Source organism: Phascolarctos cinereus, unplaced genomic scaffold, assembly GCF_003287225.1.
Source record: "Phascolarctos cinereus isolate Bilbo 61053 unplaced genomic scaffold, phaCin_HiC Scaffold_3;HRSCAF=262, whole genome shotgun sequence".
Classification (NCBI taxonomy): Eukaryota; Metazoa; Chordata; class Mammalia; order Diprotodontia; family Phascolarctidae; genus Phascolarctos; species Phascolarctos cinereus.
Window position 1 is genome coordinate 233965948 of NW_027555736.1, and position 15545 is coordinate 233981492.

General features: G+C 38.8%; 1 protein-coding gene and 1 long non-coding RNA gene across 2 annotated transcripts in view; one reads left to right on the plus strand and one right to left on the minus strand.

Moving 5' to 3' along the window:
- Positions 1–15545, minus strand: part of FANCM (FA complementation group M) — a 115048-nt gene that overhangs the window by 63318 nt on the left and 36185 nt on the right. The window contains 1 exon segment of the mRNA XM_020986412.2: positions 13317–13474. Coding sequence (XP_020842071.1) covers positions 13317–13474 — 158 coding nt within the window.
- On the plus strand, positions 540–7051 carry LOC110208390 (uncharacterized). Its single transcript, XR_013485450.1, has 3 exons — positions 540–822; positions 2013–2151; positions 5569–7051. It is a non-coding gene; the product is annotated as an uncharacterized LOC110208390 (long non-coding RNA).

The window sequence follows — 15545 nt, forward strand, 5'->3', positions numbered from 1 at the left end:
CCACTTACCTCACTACTTGAAAGAAATCCCAAACTAAAAATTCCAAGGATTTTTTAGCCAATATCACAGAGCTTCCAAGTGAAAAAAATATGACAATCAGACAGAAAGGAAGAATATAAGCATCAAAGAATTCCAGTAAGGAGCATACAAGGCTCCACCAAAACTAATATTAAGGAAAGGAAATCACTGGGCACGATACTCCAAATGGTACAAGACAAAGGTTTATAACCGAAAATAACTTGTGTGTGTCCCATACACAATCAAAAGACCAGATATGAGTTAAAGCTTACTAGCTGTGTGACCCTAGAACAGCAATTACTTTGAGCAACTGGAAGGGGCAGTCTGTGGGACAACTGAAAGTTTGTAATGTGAAATGGAAGCTATGCCCCAAAATTTAGTTAAGGCTTTATCATTAGCCGGCCTAAGTTTCGTTTTCCTGTAAATCATGTGATCAGGTCATACATCTGTTGCCCACCCCCTCCCTTGTTTTGTAACCTCCACCCCAGCCTTATCTTTGTCAAATAAGGCAATCTTCTAGCTCCCAAGCTTGTTTTGGGTAAAAAGTATCTCTTAGTTTCTGGGTAGAATGTAAGGTCTCTTACCTCAACCAATGAGTATAAAGAGATTGAGGTAAACAAGTGTGTGTGGGGGGTGGGTTTCTTAGAGTTGTTTGTCTAAGGGTATATAACTGCTTGTTTGCTGCCTGTATGTGGCCTCCCTACACCAGTCCACCCTGGGTAGGTGATGCCCAATTCTCAAGTGAGACTTGCTAGAATAAAACTTCTGTTTTCTACCTGGAGAAATCTCTGAATTTTTATTTGGGTAAGTGGTCTTAAATTCCACTCAGTGGGAGCTCGTCTAGGATTTTCTTTGATTAGGGAAGGGGCTTCCCTGCCAAGGTCAAGACCGAGCACACATCCGAGATTTCTCGGAGGTCTTGAGCTCCTAAGGGAGGTTGCTACCCAGTCATTGAAATAAACCCGAAGAGAGGGACTCGGAGAAACAGAAGGCTTGTTAGGGCTCCGACAATTAGAGACAAAACTGAAAAATTCCGGCCAGCCAGTGAGTGAGAGCAGTCACATAAGTTGTATGCCTGCAACTCAGAGGTAAGCACTCAGGGGTCTGGAGGTAATTGGCATAGGGTGAGGGCCCTTTAGGGCGGACTCTAGTTTAGGCAGAGTCCGGGCCTAACCAAATTGTGGAATAGATACCTCATCGAAAGGACGCCGCTGAGAAAGCTTCATGGGTGACTGGTGAGGATGGGCGACCTCCCTCGGTGACTCGACTGAGCCTTTAGACTTGGGGAGTTCGGTGACAGCTCCCGTAAATTCCCTAGGTGAGGGCCTAGGAATGGGAAAGGTACAATCTAAATCTGCACAGTTGGAGCGCAAAAATGTGACGTACCTATAGACAGTCCTTTAGGCAATCGATTGCAGAATTGGAATGAACTACCAAAATACAGAGGAAAGGATAGGAAGAAAATGATTAAATATGATTTGATGATTTGAGGATTCTACAGGGCGGAGGGTTGTTGTATATCTATTTTTTTTGTGTTTGTGTCTGTGCGTGGTATGAGTGAGTGTCAGTGTGTGTATCTTTTGCAGCCAGAGAGCAAAAGGCTGCAGCTGGACTCTGGAAAGTCTCTTTCTTTCTCTCCCCTTCTTTCTCCCTGGTAACAGCAGCCTCAGAAGAACGGGTGGATGAAAGAGAGAAAGAGAGAAAAATACTTTATTATTTAGGTTATATGACTGATAAAAACAAGTTGAGAAGGATTTTCAAAGTGTCAGGTCAGAATTAGAAAGATATAAGTTATGTGCAATTTTAAAGGGACTTTAACCAAAGTCCATTAGAAAGAAAGGCAAGAAAGTTTAAGCATGTAGGAGAGAGGAGTATGTGGAGAAAGCTTAAGGAAGGTATAATTTATTTGCACAATGTGAATAGAGGTTTTGAAAGTAAGACAGTTTTGAAACTTTTGGAAAAAAAAATAATTTCTCTCTCTCTCTGCATTCTAGTTCTGGCCAAATTTGAGTGTGGAGACAAAGAAAGAAAAAGGGAACCTTTTCCCCTCAGATCAAAAAGAGAGGTAGCATTTAATCTTTTCTGCCTCTCATAAAAAAGAAAAGTTTTTGTGTACCGGAACACAACCAAAAGGTAATTTAATTCATACTGGTAATATTTCAATGAAATGTGATGCTCTTAATTTAATGCTTAAGTCAGAATTTATTATACCGTTTGGTACTAAAGTAAATTGAAAGAAACTAAAGAACAATGGAAAAATAGCGTAAGATGAGTGAATTGTTTAGAGTGCATAGTAAAGTTGTAAAGGCAATTTGGGAAGAAAGAAGGGGAGGGAGAGCAATTATCTCCCTTCAGAAATGCAAAAAGAAAGCTGTGTAGTACTCTTGGTGAGTGTAATTTGGATGGGGAGTCTTAAGTTCCCCACCCTTGGACCAGGATATCCTCTGAATAGCTTTAGACAGTTTAAGTAAGTTGAGAAGGTGTGAAGAAGTGGTACGTTTTAAAGTAGAAGGATGGAAAAATAAAATTCTTTTTTTTGCCTAATTTAAAAACCAATAGATAAAGTTATGGAGAGATGGAAGGAATTATGTCCACCCACCTTTCAGGCTATATCCGTGGGTGGGTTCTATTAAATCTAATATGGATACTGGCTATGATAAAGATATTGGTTATTGTGAGTTATGATTATTACTGTTCAATTCATTAGGCTCCAGAGGTGCCTACCTGAAGGGGAAGCAAAAAGAAGTAGTTAGAATACTGGCCCAGTACATTTTAAACTGACCTAATTACAACAAGTGATTCGAAATGTTAAACTTTCGCAAGAAAATGTGGACATGAATGGGGAACTGAAATATTAAAGAAATATATGAATTTGTGGATAATATCCCTTTATAAAGGGGCAAGGGTATTGAACTTAGAAATGTGTATTTGTATAATTTTAAGAGCACATATTGTTATTTGGCAGTAAGAAATTTATTCACTATGTGGCCGCAGGAGACTGTTGAATCTGGTGAAAGGGTCTAGAAAGAAAGAAATTTTTTTATTGAGTCTGTTTTCAATTGTATTAGTTATGTTGCTGGAAGGGCAGTTTCTTTTATAATCTGGAATGTTAAATTAATTGTGCCTTCAGAGAAAAGAGAAAAAGGAATGAATTTGGCTGCTGGGGCACTCTACATGATCCTGTTTTGTATCATTTCCCTCTAAGTATTGTAATTTAAGAAAGCATAGAATTTCCAAATTTTGTCTATATTTAAAGGGAATTTTCAGTTAAAATTCTTTTGTTATCATTTATGAAATTTCTGAGATTTTTTAATTAAGTTGTTTGGGATTACTGTTTTAATACTAAAACCTAAAAAGTATAATTAATTACTGTATGTGGAAAGAAAGGGATTGTGTAAGCTTGCCAAGATCCCTGGAAACCATTTGTGTGAACAAGGTCATCTGCCCTGGGAAAAGGACTTGTTAGGATAATGCAGTTCCTAGACAATGAATTTAGTTTGCTGAGAAGTTGAAAGTTTATGTTCAGTAGATAGAAATAATTTCTGATGATTGGCTTTTACACCAGGGCAAGTTTAAATTTGAGAAGGAAAGATGTAAAGTGAGATCTCCTATGTATGTGAGTCCTGGTAAATCTATATTGCTTATTGCAACTCCATGAGAGTAAAAGTAACTATATCTGGCTTTAAGCTGTGATTAGTGAGACTTGCTGTTTGAGGTAAAAGGCTCTTGGGACTATACCTATTTTTGTTTTGAGTCTGAATTTGGGTACTGTCTGCATTAAATTAGTATCTGAGAGAAATGCCACAAGAACAGGTGGAGGTCTATTAGAGGAAATGTGATTTATTTGGGAAAAAGGCCGAGGGGACAATCTTAGCCTCAGTCTAGGATGGGATCCTTCTGGCTCAGTTTCCCCATTGTGTTCCTCTGGAAAGGAATGTTTCCACCTGACTATTACTGCGTTTGGCTGTGAGGAGAAACAGATACTGCACGATTGGAGAACTGCAACTCTAGGAATTTAAACAAATCTAAGGATCTTTTATCTTGTCATTATTTGATACATCACCTGTCCCTGCTCCTTTTGCCTTCTATACTAAGTTTCTATGATCAGAGCAAGTAGTCAGCATGAGACATAAGAAAAGGATTGGATTACAGTCATATCTTAAACTGATTGTTGGAACTTGCTGGGACTAATGACTGAGTGTTTCTGAGTTTAACTCTAGGTGTCCTTAACTGAAACCTGGCGCACTTTAAGTCTGGCTCAATGCAGTTTGCAGTTTGATATAACACTCTGTCTGGAGGTGACAGGAAGCTGAGGGAAATATTGTTCCCTTATTCTAATCTCTTAGTGGCTAGTTTCTATCATCAGAAGGTTTTATAAGTACAGTAACAGATTTACTAAAATAATTGATTATGGAACATCTTGGGTTATTATAGAGCTGGGACTAGTGTTCCTGTAAGAGTTAGGATCCTTTAGTTCTTGATAATGGTATGGAGACAATCAGGGGCTTGTGAGAATGGCATTTTGGTTATTTGGATAATATCACACTCATCTAAAGTTTTGTTACCATTGATTAATAATGTTAAAAGAAGAATGGCTTGTGGTTTATGTTGTAAATTTCATCAAAGAAACAAGGCATGACTAAACTTTTAAGATTCTATATGTACTGTGTTAAAAACTGATATGTATATACTGAAGCCTGTGATTAATCCCTTAGTGAAATCTCATCCCTCTGGTGAGGAAATTAATAATGGATTAATGTAAAGTATAAGACACTGGGTTCTGATGTGAATTTCTTAAACATGACAATTGACCATGATTCCAATTTCGAGTTCGTAAAAATGATCACGGTCATAAGACTAGAAATAGTGATTTATTCAACTGGGTATGGAAATCTGTCTTACCCTACAGGAAAATAGGAGGAAGGGGGACAAGAGAGCCAGGGGATGATAGAGAGAAGAGCAGACTGGGAAAGGGGTAATCAGAAGGAGGTACTTCTGAGGAGGACAGGGTCAAAAGAAAGAATAGAATAAATGGGGGGGCAGGATAGGATTAAGGAAAATAGAGTTAGTTTTTCACAACATGTCTGCTATGGAAGTGTTTTGCATAACTGCACGTGTATGGCCTGTATTGAGTTGCTTGCCTTTTCAATGAGGGTGGGTGGGGTGGGAGGAAGGGAGAAAGTTTGGAACCCCAGAGTTTTAGAAACACATGTTTAAAAAAACAATGTTTCCACATGCAGCTGGGAAATAAGAAATACAGGAAATGAGGTACAGAAATCTAGCCTGCCCTGCAGGAAAGGGGAAGGGGATAAGAGATGGGGCGCGGGGCGGGGAGAGATAGAAGGGAGCGCAGACTGGGGAAAGGGGTATTCAGAATACATGCCATCTTGGGGTGGGGGAGGGGCAAGATGGGGTGAAAATTTGGAATTCAAAGTAACCGTTGAAAACTAAAAATGAATTTATACATGAGTAGGAAAAAAATTAAAAAAAAAAAGAATATGAACTGACACACCCAAAGGACGGAGACAGCAGCCTTTTTTTTAAACACAGGACCCATGAAGTGGGCGGAGTTAAAAAAAAAACATGGACAAACATGCAATGGGCTGTCCAGGAAGGGTGTAACTCAGATGAAGTAAATCAATAGTAGCCCTGATGGGTGGAGTATGGATCTTCCTAATGGTTTAAAAGTAGTTTCTACCACTGAACCAGCGCCCACGTGCTACTAAATACATTGTGCCAGCTTCTCTCCAGAGAAGTTTAATAAACAATTCTTCACTCAAAAAAAAAAAGAAATAGTGATTTGAGGTTGTGCCAAGATCACTTCTGTAGGAGACTGGACAGAAAGCTGGTTCCTACAAGAAGAAGAAGATGCTGAGATGCTGCGCTGGAGATGGCTGGAGCAAATACCAAGGACCAGAGGACTTCATCGATGACGTTCCCTGCCAGACAGCTGTAGAAGAAAAGACTCTTTGATTCTTAAAGGGATGATTACACTATTGTTTTCTTTTGGGTCTCTGTATCTGCATTTATGAAGGGGCTGCCCCTTTGATTTGTCAGTGCTTAGATTAATCCTTCCTACATTTACTTACAGGAGCAGTCCTGGTTTGGGGGGAACTTGGTGGAAGCAGGTTTTATGGTTCTTATTAATAGCAGTGAGTGGAGTCATACTACTCCCAGTGTGTGTCCACTGCATGGTGCAGTTAATTACTACTACTGTACAAAGGACACTCTCTAGGATGATTACATTAAAAAGCCTGTTAGTGAGTCCATAAGACTAATGACATCGGGGAATCAAGGATGGATGCCAGTCAGTCAGGAAGAAGAGGGAAGGTCAAACCCTGATGAAATAGCAAACAGGGAGGCTGAAGAAACTTACCAGTTTTGGCGTGAGAAACTTTCAACTATGTTTTTGGTTTTGGTTTTTTGGTGGGTTTTTTTGGCTAGGCAATGGGGTTAAGTGACTTGCCCAGGGTCACACAGTTAGTAAGTGTTATGTGGCTGGATTTGAACTCAGGTCCTCCTGAATCCAGGGCCGGTGCTCCTAGCTGCCCCGAAATTTTCAACCATGAAATGAGAGGGGGGAATGTGTGGGACAACTGAAAGTTTCTCATGTGAAATGGAAGCTGTACTCCAAAATTTAGTTAAGGCTTCAGCATTAGCTGGGCCTAAGTTTCATTTTCCTGTAAATCATGTGATCAGGTCATACATCTGTTGCCCACCCCCTCCCTTGTTTTGTAACCTCCACCCCAGCCTTATCTTTGTCAAATAAGGCAATCTTCTAGCTCCCAAGCTTGTTTTGGGTAAAATATATCTCTTAGTTTCTGGGTAGAATGTAAGGTTTCCTGCCTCAACCAATGAGGATAAAGAGATTGAGGTAAACAAGTGTGTGTGGGGGGGTGGGTTTCTTAGAGTTGTTTGTCTAAGGGTATATAACTGCTTGCTTGCTGCCTGTATGTGGCCTCCCTACTCCACTCCGCCCAGGGTAGATGATGCCCAATTCTGGAGTGAGACTTGCTAAATAAAACTTCTGTTCCTACCTAGAGAAGCCTCTGAATTTTATTTTGGGTAAGTGGTCTCTATCCCACTCAGTAGCAATGATGATGTGCTTTTTTTTTTTTTAATGCTAGGCAATGGGGTTAAGTGACCTGCCCAGGGGCACACAGCTAGTAAGTGTCAAGTGTCTGAGGCTGGATTTGAATTCAGGTCCTCCTGACTCCAGGGCCAGTGCTCCATCCACTGCATAACCTAGCTGCCCCTGTGCTTAACATTCTAATGGAAGAGGAGAGACAACATCCCTTTAGAATCACAATTTTCCAGATTACAAAGGAAATTATGTAACACACCAGCCTGCGGTTAAGTATGTTTTTATTCTATTTTATTGGTTTTAAGATGAGAAAAGAATGAAAAGAGGAATACACTAAAGAAGAATGAGAAGAAACATTTCTTGTAACTAGGGCATACAAAAAGAAGCACATAAAAATATGGAAAAAGGGGAAAGTGGAGTAGTCATCACATTATAGTGACTATTTTCTGAACCAGACAATGGAATGTTGAAAACATACATATTCACACAGTTTGTTGTAGACACACATTAAACTAAAAACAACAAACGAACAAAAAAACCAGGAAGGAAGAAGGAGAGTTGGGAGAGGGATTAAGAGAGAGAGCAGATGTGGTGAAGGAAGAGTCAGTTACTAGGAAAACAAACCTCATATTCAGAAGGTGGGTCATAAAGGGAATTGAAAAGAGAAAAAGGAACTTTAAGAACCACTGGAATTTTAAGAACCAGAGATCAGGATCTAGGTTGGTAAAGAAAGAAAGGGGCTCAGGCATAGGATCAGACCATTTCAATTATATGTTGTTAATGTCAATCAGATTCTTTTTCTTTCAATCATTCAACAAGCATTTATGAATTGCACCCCAAATCACAACAGTAGCTGTATGAATGGAGAGAAGTGGTCAGATATGAAGATATCATAGAGGAAGAAATGCTAAGATTAGGAAACTAATTAGATGCGTGCAACAAGAGAGAGCAAATAGTCCAAGATAATGCTGAGGAGTGTTAGAAATGTGGGAGAATGAAAGGATGCTGTTACCTTTCACAGAAATGAGGGAGTTTGGAAGAGGGGAGGATTTGAGGGGAAAGATAACGAATGCCGGTTTTGCACATGTTAAGATCTCCTGGACACATGCAAATGTCATCTCCGAAGAAGTGATAGTTAAACCCACTGACGAGTTTGCCAAAAGAAAAAAATGCCAAGAACAAAACCTTGGCAATTGTGAGCTGTTAGGAGGTATGATAAGAATGATGAGCCAAAAAAGGACACTGAGAAGCAGTTAGACATGTAAGAAAACCAGGAGAGAGCACTGTCATGAAACCCTGGAAAAGAGAAAGTATCCAGGAGGAGACAGTGATCAACAGTACCACATGCAACAGATAGGTTAAGAAGTAAGAGGAGTTAGAAAATATCATCAGATTGGACATTACTGATATTTATGGAGAAATCAATTTTAGTTGAGTAATGAGGTCAGAAGCCAAACTACAAAGGGATGAGAAGAAAATCAAGAGGACAAGAAATAAAGGCAACAAATATAGACAGCTTTTTCAAGAAGTTTGGATGATATATCAGATTTCAGGCTGTCTTGGGAAGGGAGGAGGAAAAAATTTTAAACTCAAAAGCTTATGGAAGTAACTGTTAATAAATCAAAATAAATTAATAAAAAATTTTTTTTAAAGTTTGGATGAGAAAGGGAGGAGAAATATAGGACAACAAGTAGGAAGGTCCAATGAAGGATTTTTAAGGATAAGGGTAACAGCATTTCTCCTATTCTTTCTCTAAGAAAATGTTCATGTTTATAAAGTTCATAAAGAGAAAAAAAATTTAAATTCCACAATGTGTAAAAATTTCTAAGTTAATACTAGAACAAAAGCACATGCAAGAGGATCAAGCCACAGCATACTTCTATTTTCAAAGTCCCATTTGCACAAATATTTGAAACCAAATTGTGGTAGAAAAAAAGTCTGTGCTTAGTAAATACTTGTTGAATAAACCAACCTGCAAAAAACCTACTTGAGGCTATTCTTGATCTCTCCAATTGAGGGTGCCCTTCCCACCCACTACCTTGTATTTATTTTGTATACCTTTTGTGTGTGTGTGTATGTGTGTATATGTGTGCACATGTGTATACGTATGCATCTATGTGTGTATATGTATTTATATATACGCATGCACGCATACACACGCACACACACAAGCACACACAGGGTCTCCCTGAACAGAATGTTAAGTTCCTTAGAAGTAGCAATTGTTCATTCTGGAGAACAATATGGAACTATGCTCAAAGGGCTATAAAACGGTGTATGCCCTTTGACCCAGCAATACCACTTCTAGAGCTGTATCCCAAAGAGATCATACAAATGGGAAAAGGATCCACATGTACAAAAATATTCATAGCAGCTCTTTTTGTGGTGGCCAAGAATTGGAAATTAAGAGGATGCCCATCAACTGAGGAATGGCTGAAGAAGGTGTGGCATATGAATGTAATGGAATATTATTATGCTATAAGAAATGATGAGCAGGAGGACTTCAGAAAAACCTGGAAAGACTTACATGAACTGATGCCGAGTGAAGTGAGCAGAACCAGGAGAACACTGTACACAGTAACAGCAACACTGTCTGATGACCAACCTTGACAGACTTAGCTCTTCTCAGACATCTCCAAAAGTCTCAGGATGGAAAATGCTGTCCACATCCACAGAAAGAACTATGCAGAGTGCATACTGAATGCAGATCTAAGCGTACTATTTTCTCTTTTTTTCCCCTTTCATTCTAATTCTTCTTTACAACATGACTAATGTGGAAATCTGTTTAATATGACTGTACATGTATAGCCGATATCAGACTGCACACCAGCTTGGGGAGGGGAAGGGGGAAGGAGAGGGAGAAAATTTAAAACTCAAAATCTTATAAAAGTGAATGCTGAAAACTAAAACTAAATATTTTTTTAAAAAGAAGAAATAGGGGTTCTTTCATTTGTTTCCATTGAAAAAAAGACAAATTTACCAATAGATGAGCTGTCAAAGGAAAGAAACAGTTTCCAAAAGAATAACTGCAAACTATCAGCAACCGCGCGGATGATTGCTCCAGATCATTAAGGCCAGTAAGAAAACTAAATCAAAACAAAGCCAAGGTTTTATCAATTTCATGGCCTTTGCCGACAAGCAGACAAAGATGAAAAAGACAGAATATGTTGGCACTGCAGAGAGACGGGTGCCTTCCTCACGGAGCAGTGAGAAGTTTCAACCCTTCTGGAAAAAACTCAGGATTATGAGAGAAAAGTCATACTTTTTGACCCAGAGTGTACAGTCCAAAGAGATCAAAGGTGGAAAGAAAGGTCCTACACGCACCGAAATATTCATGGCAATATTTTTTGGTGTTAGGAAAGAATGGGAAATAAAGAATTCCAGGTTCATAGATTTAGAACTGGAAGGGCATCTCAAAGACCATCTAGGACAACTCTCTCATCCACAGATTAAGAAACTGAGGCTTAGGGAAGTTAAGTGACTTGCCCAAGGTAATAAAATTCAAGACTCCTATCAACTGAGGAATGGCTAACCAGATTACAGTACACGAACTTAACAAAATACTAGTGCACTGTCGGAAACAATGAATATGAAGAATTCAGAAAAACACGAGAAGCTTTATATGAACTGAAACAAAGTGAAATAAGCAGAAGCAGAAAAATATTATATACAATGGGTACAATTTAAAGGGAACAAAAAAAAATGAAATTTAATGACCAAGCCTGACCCAGGCAGAGAAGGAGTTAAGAAAACATATTTCCCCCTTTTCCTCTGTGAAAAACATTACCTACGCTATCATCAGATACAGCTGCTATGTTGGTTAGTTTTGCTTTGACTGTTTTTTCTTGTTACAAGCGAAGTTTCCCTGGGTCGTGAAGTAGGGTACTATATATTTGGAAATGATTGTGATGTTAAAAAAAAAAACTGCTTCCAAAGAGTTAAGAATTATTATAGTTCACAGGGAAATGTAAAGTTGCATGGTGAATGGGAGGAAGCTCTAACATGTAACCAATGCGGAAGTCCAAAGAAGAACAGAAATAAAAGATGGTCATCAAAAAACACAAGGAATGACAGGTTGACCACCAGAGTGCTCCAGTGGTACTTTCACCATTTCCAGAGAAAGTGAACAATACCAACAGAACAATGGATGGACTACCAGGGGCAAATTTATGAGAGGACATAGGCAAGAGTCAGAAAAGGCAAGCAAACATGGATGGTGATGTGGTGGTGGTGGTGTGCATCACTGGAAGAACACCCAAATCAACGAGATCATAATTCCATTTCAGTATAAAAATAAACAGCATCAGCAAAAGGTTAGTTTTTTAAAATGAAAATGAACTAATTATTTTAGGGTTTTTCTCATTTTTTAAAAGTTTAACAGGCCACAAGAGAAATAAAAGCTAATCTTTACAAAGACATTCACAAGAGCAGAATCTACAACGTTAAAAAACTAAACCGAACACCCACTAGTACAAAACAACTGGACAACCCATGGAATGCTAGTACCATATAATACAATATAGGTGTTTAAAACAACTAATATGAAAACCTTATGAATAATATTGAAATATTTGTATGACAGAATTCCAACCTACAGCCTGCAGACCCCTGAGAGGTCAAGAGAGACGTTTTGTTAAAAAAACAAATCATCAAATAAGCAAATATACCTTCTGCAGATCAAAAAATAATATTCCCACATATGCACATTTTTTTAATGTATGCAGATTTTTCTTTTAACAGACCAGTGATTTCATCAATATATATAGGGAATTCTTGGGGAAAATCCCTCTACCAATAGCCTGGCAGCTTCTCTGGCACTTAACAGTTTGAGAAAGATGTCTGGCACACTGAGATAGTGAGCGATCAGACAGGCAGCATGTTGGAGGCTGTATACAGGCACAGGTTTACATGACTCTGAGGCCAGCTCTCTAACCATTATAACACACTGCTGTATGAGTAAAACACAATAAAACATAAATTCATTCTAAAAGGATGAACTACTCCTTGCACTTTTTCATCATTATGTATTTTCTCAATAAATTCTAACAAGTACAAAAATCACTATGTGAGAGGCAGGAAAATTGTTGTTTAAAGAGTTTCCTCATATTTTAAAAAGCTGAGGGTGCAGCTAGGTGGCACAGTGGGTACAGCATTGGCCCTGGATTCAGGAGGACCTGAGTTCAAATCCGGCCTCAAACACATAACACTTACTAGCTGTGTGACCCTGGGCAAGTCACTTAACTCCATTGCCTAGCCAAAAAAAAAAAAGCAAAAGCAAAAGCTGAGAATCATTTATAGGAAATAATGTTAACCAAATACAACAGAGTAAAACATGCACACACACTGTTACTGAAGATCAAAAAAGAACCTGGCACAATATAAACATGCAAAGATTTTGTAGTATGATTGATGACTTCTTTTCACATCAGTCAATTCGCAATATGCCTTCTATTCAGTACCCTCCCTCATAACAAAGGAAAACAATGAAACAAAACTTAACCAAAAACAAAAATAAACCAAACAATACAGTCTCGGCCTCCATCAGACCAGGCAGCATTCGTCATCCACATTCACCCTTCCAACTCCCAAGGAAATAAGGAAGGTGCACTTGATCATTGCATGGAATGCAAACTGAGCTGACTTCTAGTGCTTTTGAACTTACAACAATAATGATGATAATACCGAGCATTTCTATAGTACTTTAAGGTTGGCAAAGCACTTCACAAACACTATCACATTTGATCCTCACAAAGCTCTAGGAAGTAGGTGATATTGTTATCCCCATTTTACAGATGAAGAAATTGAAGCAGACAGAGGTTAAGTGACTTGCCCAGGGTCACACAGCTGGTATATGTCTGAGGCCAGATTTAAATTCAGGTCTTCCTGATTCCAGGTCCAGCACTCTATTCATCATGCCACCTAGCAGCCTCTTAATGATTAAGTTATTTTTTGTTTCTGTTTTAGTTAGGTATTAATCATGTGATTTTCTATTCATTTGCAAAGAATCAGTGAAAAAGTACAAAATCACCAAATTTCAGAACTGGAAGCAACCTTGAAAGTTCCTTAATATAAACTCTTCATTTTACAGGAGTGATTACAGGTTGACAAAGTATTCATTTGGATGCTGGCAGAGTTGGGGCTTCAATCCACAGCTCCTGCCTTCTAGTTAAGTGCACCTTCCACATACAGGATTACATGTGAAAGTTCTACTTACTGATACATCTTCCCCATCTTGTAAAGATTCAAACTTAGCTTTGGGCAGTATTACTTCTTTAACTTCATCACTTTCTCTTAATCTGTATAGTCTGTTCCATAACCTAAATTCTTCTTCTGTTAAGGACCAAGGTTCTCTTGAGTTGCGTTGTTTCATTCCTACAAGTTGAAAAAATAATAAAAACATAAAATTATAGACAAATAGAAATTATCAAGTAAATACAAAAAAGTATAACGCTGTATCGAAAAAGAAATCAAGAAACTCAGATATCCCACTACAAGATATATAACCCAAGGAGGGAGTCCCATATACACCAAAATCTTTAGAGCAGAGCATTTTGTGGTTATAAGGAACTAAAAACTAAAACTAAAAAAGCCAGTGACTGGGGATGTGGTAAATAAATTATGGCAGAAGAATGCAATGGAATATTAATGTGGCATAAGAAACAGATATGGAAAGGGAAGGAGCCAAGATGGTAGCATGATAGGAAACAATAAGTGAACTCTCCTCTACAAATTCTTCCTAATATATCTAGAAAATGAACCAGAGAGAATCCTAATGGAAAAACCCAGAAAAAAAAGTCAGTGAGCCCTTGTCACAGACCAGCTCACTATATGGAGACAGAGAGGTCTTTGGACACTAGAGATGGGATCAAGTTAGCACTATGCTGCCCATCGGGCACTCCAGCACCCACAGAGAGAGGCTAAGCACTAGGGCAAAAGGAGATCCATACCAAGGCACGGCCACACCCATAACAGGACGCTACAATGGAGATAGGTGCCAACTAGTAGCTTTGTTGCCCACTACTCAGTCCCAGGTCACAGGTGCAGGGCTAAGTGAGAAAGGACCTGCTCATGTTCCCTAGTAAGGAAGCCCTGAATGGTGTACAAAAAAGGGAGTAAGTTCAGAAGCCAGCATCAGTGGTGTGGCTCAAGTGGTGGGGCACAAAGCAGGGTCTCACTTCCAACATCTAGCCCAGCTTGCAAAGGAATAGCCGGGGCAAGAATGCCAGACCAAAGTGGAAACTACAATTCTGCAGCTCTGAGCTAACAGAGCTGGGGGTGAGGGGGACTAGCAATTAAACTTAGCCCTGGATCAGACCACTCTGAGAGCACTAAAAAGCCTGCAGGTCCCCAGCCTGAGATCCATGCAATACCCCAAGAAATCAGCAACAGGACCAGCCCAGGTCTTCCTTCCAGAAGTGCCATAGAACCCAGCTGTAACATCAACTCTGAAGTTGAAGAATCAGTAAACAAAAAAAAAAGAACTCCATCATAGTAAGCTATTATGATGACAGGGAATCTCAAGACACAAATGTAGAAGAGAATGACTCTAAAACATCTACAATTGTGAAGCACCTAGGTGGTGCAATAGATAGAGCACCAGGCCTGGAATCAGGAAGAACTGAATTCAAATCCAGCCTTAGACACTTACTAGCTGTGTGACCCTGGACAAGTCATTTAACCTGTTTGCCTTAGTTTTCCTCTCTCTGTAAAATGGGGATAGTAATAGGATCTACCTCCCAGGCTTATTATGAGGATTAAATGAGATAACTTTAAAATGCTTAGCACAATGCATGGCACCTAGTGGACACTACATAAATGTTAGCTATTGCTATTGCTGTTATTATTGCTATTATTATCACAAGCATTGCCTCAGAGAAAAACAGCTTAGGTACAAACTCAACTCGAATTCCTGGAAGAGATGAAGTAAGATGTTTTTGTAAATGAAATTACAGTGCTTGACATAAAAACTGGAAAATGCAATGGAAGACGGAATTGAAAAGGGAATTAAAAGCTTGGCACAAGAAGTACAAAACCTTGCCTGAGTAACAAACTCCCTGAAAATTCAAATGGAACAAATAAAAGCCAACTGACTCCATGTCACAACAAGAAATGTTAAAATGAAGTCCAAAAAAAAGGCTGAAAAAGTAGAAGAAAATATAAGGGATCTCATAGCAAAAACAACTGACCTGGGAAACAGATCAAAGAGAAAAAAAAATAAAAATCATTGGACTATCTGAACTCCATGAAAAAAAGAAAAAAAAGAGCCTAGACATCATTTTCAAAAATCCTTTAGAGAAAAAAAAAAGTGCCCAGATCTCTTTAGAACCAGAGGGTAAAGTAGAAGCAGAAAGAATCTACTAGTCACCTCCTGAAATAAACCACAGAAAGTAAACTCCCAAAAATCTAACAGCCAAAATCCTGGTCAAAGCAAAACTACCTCTTC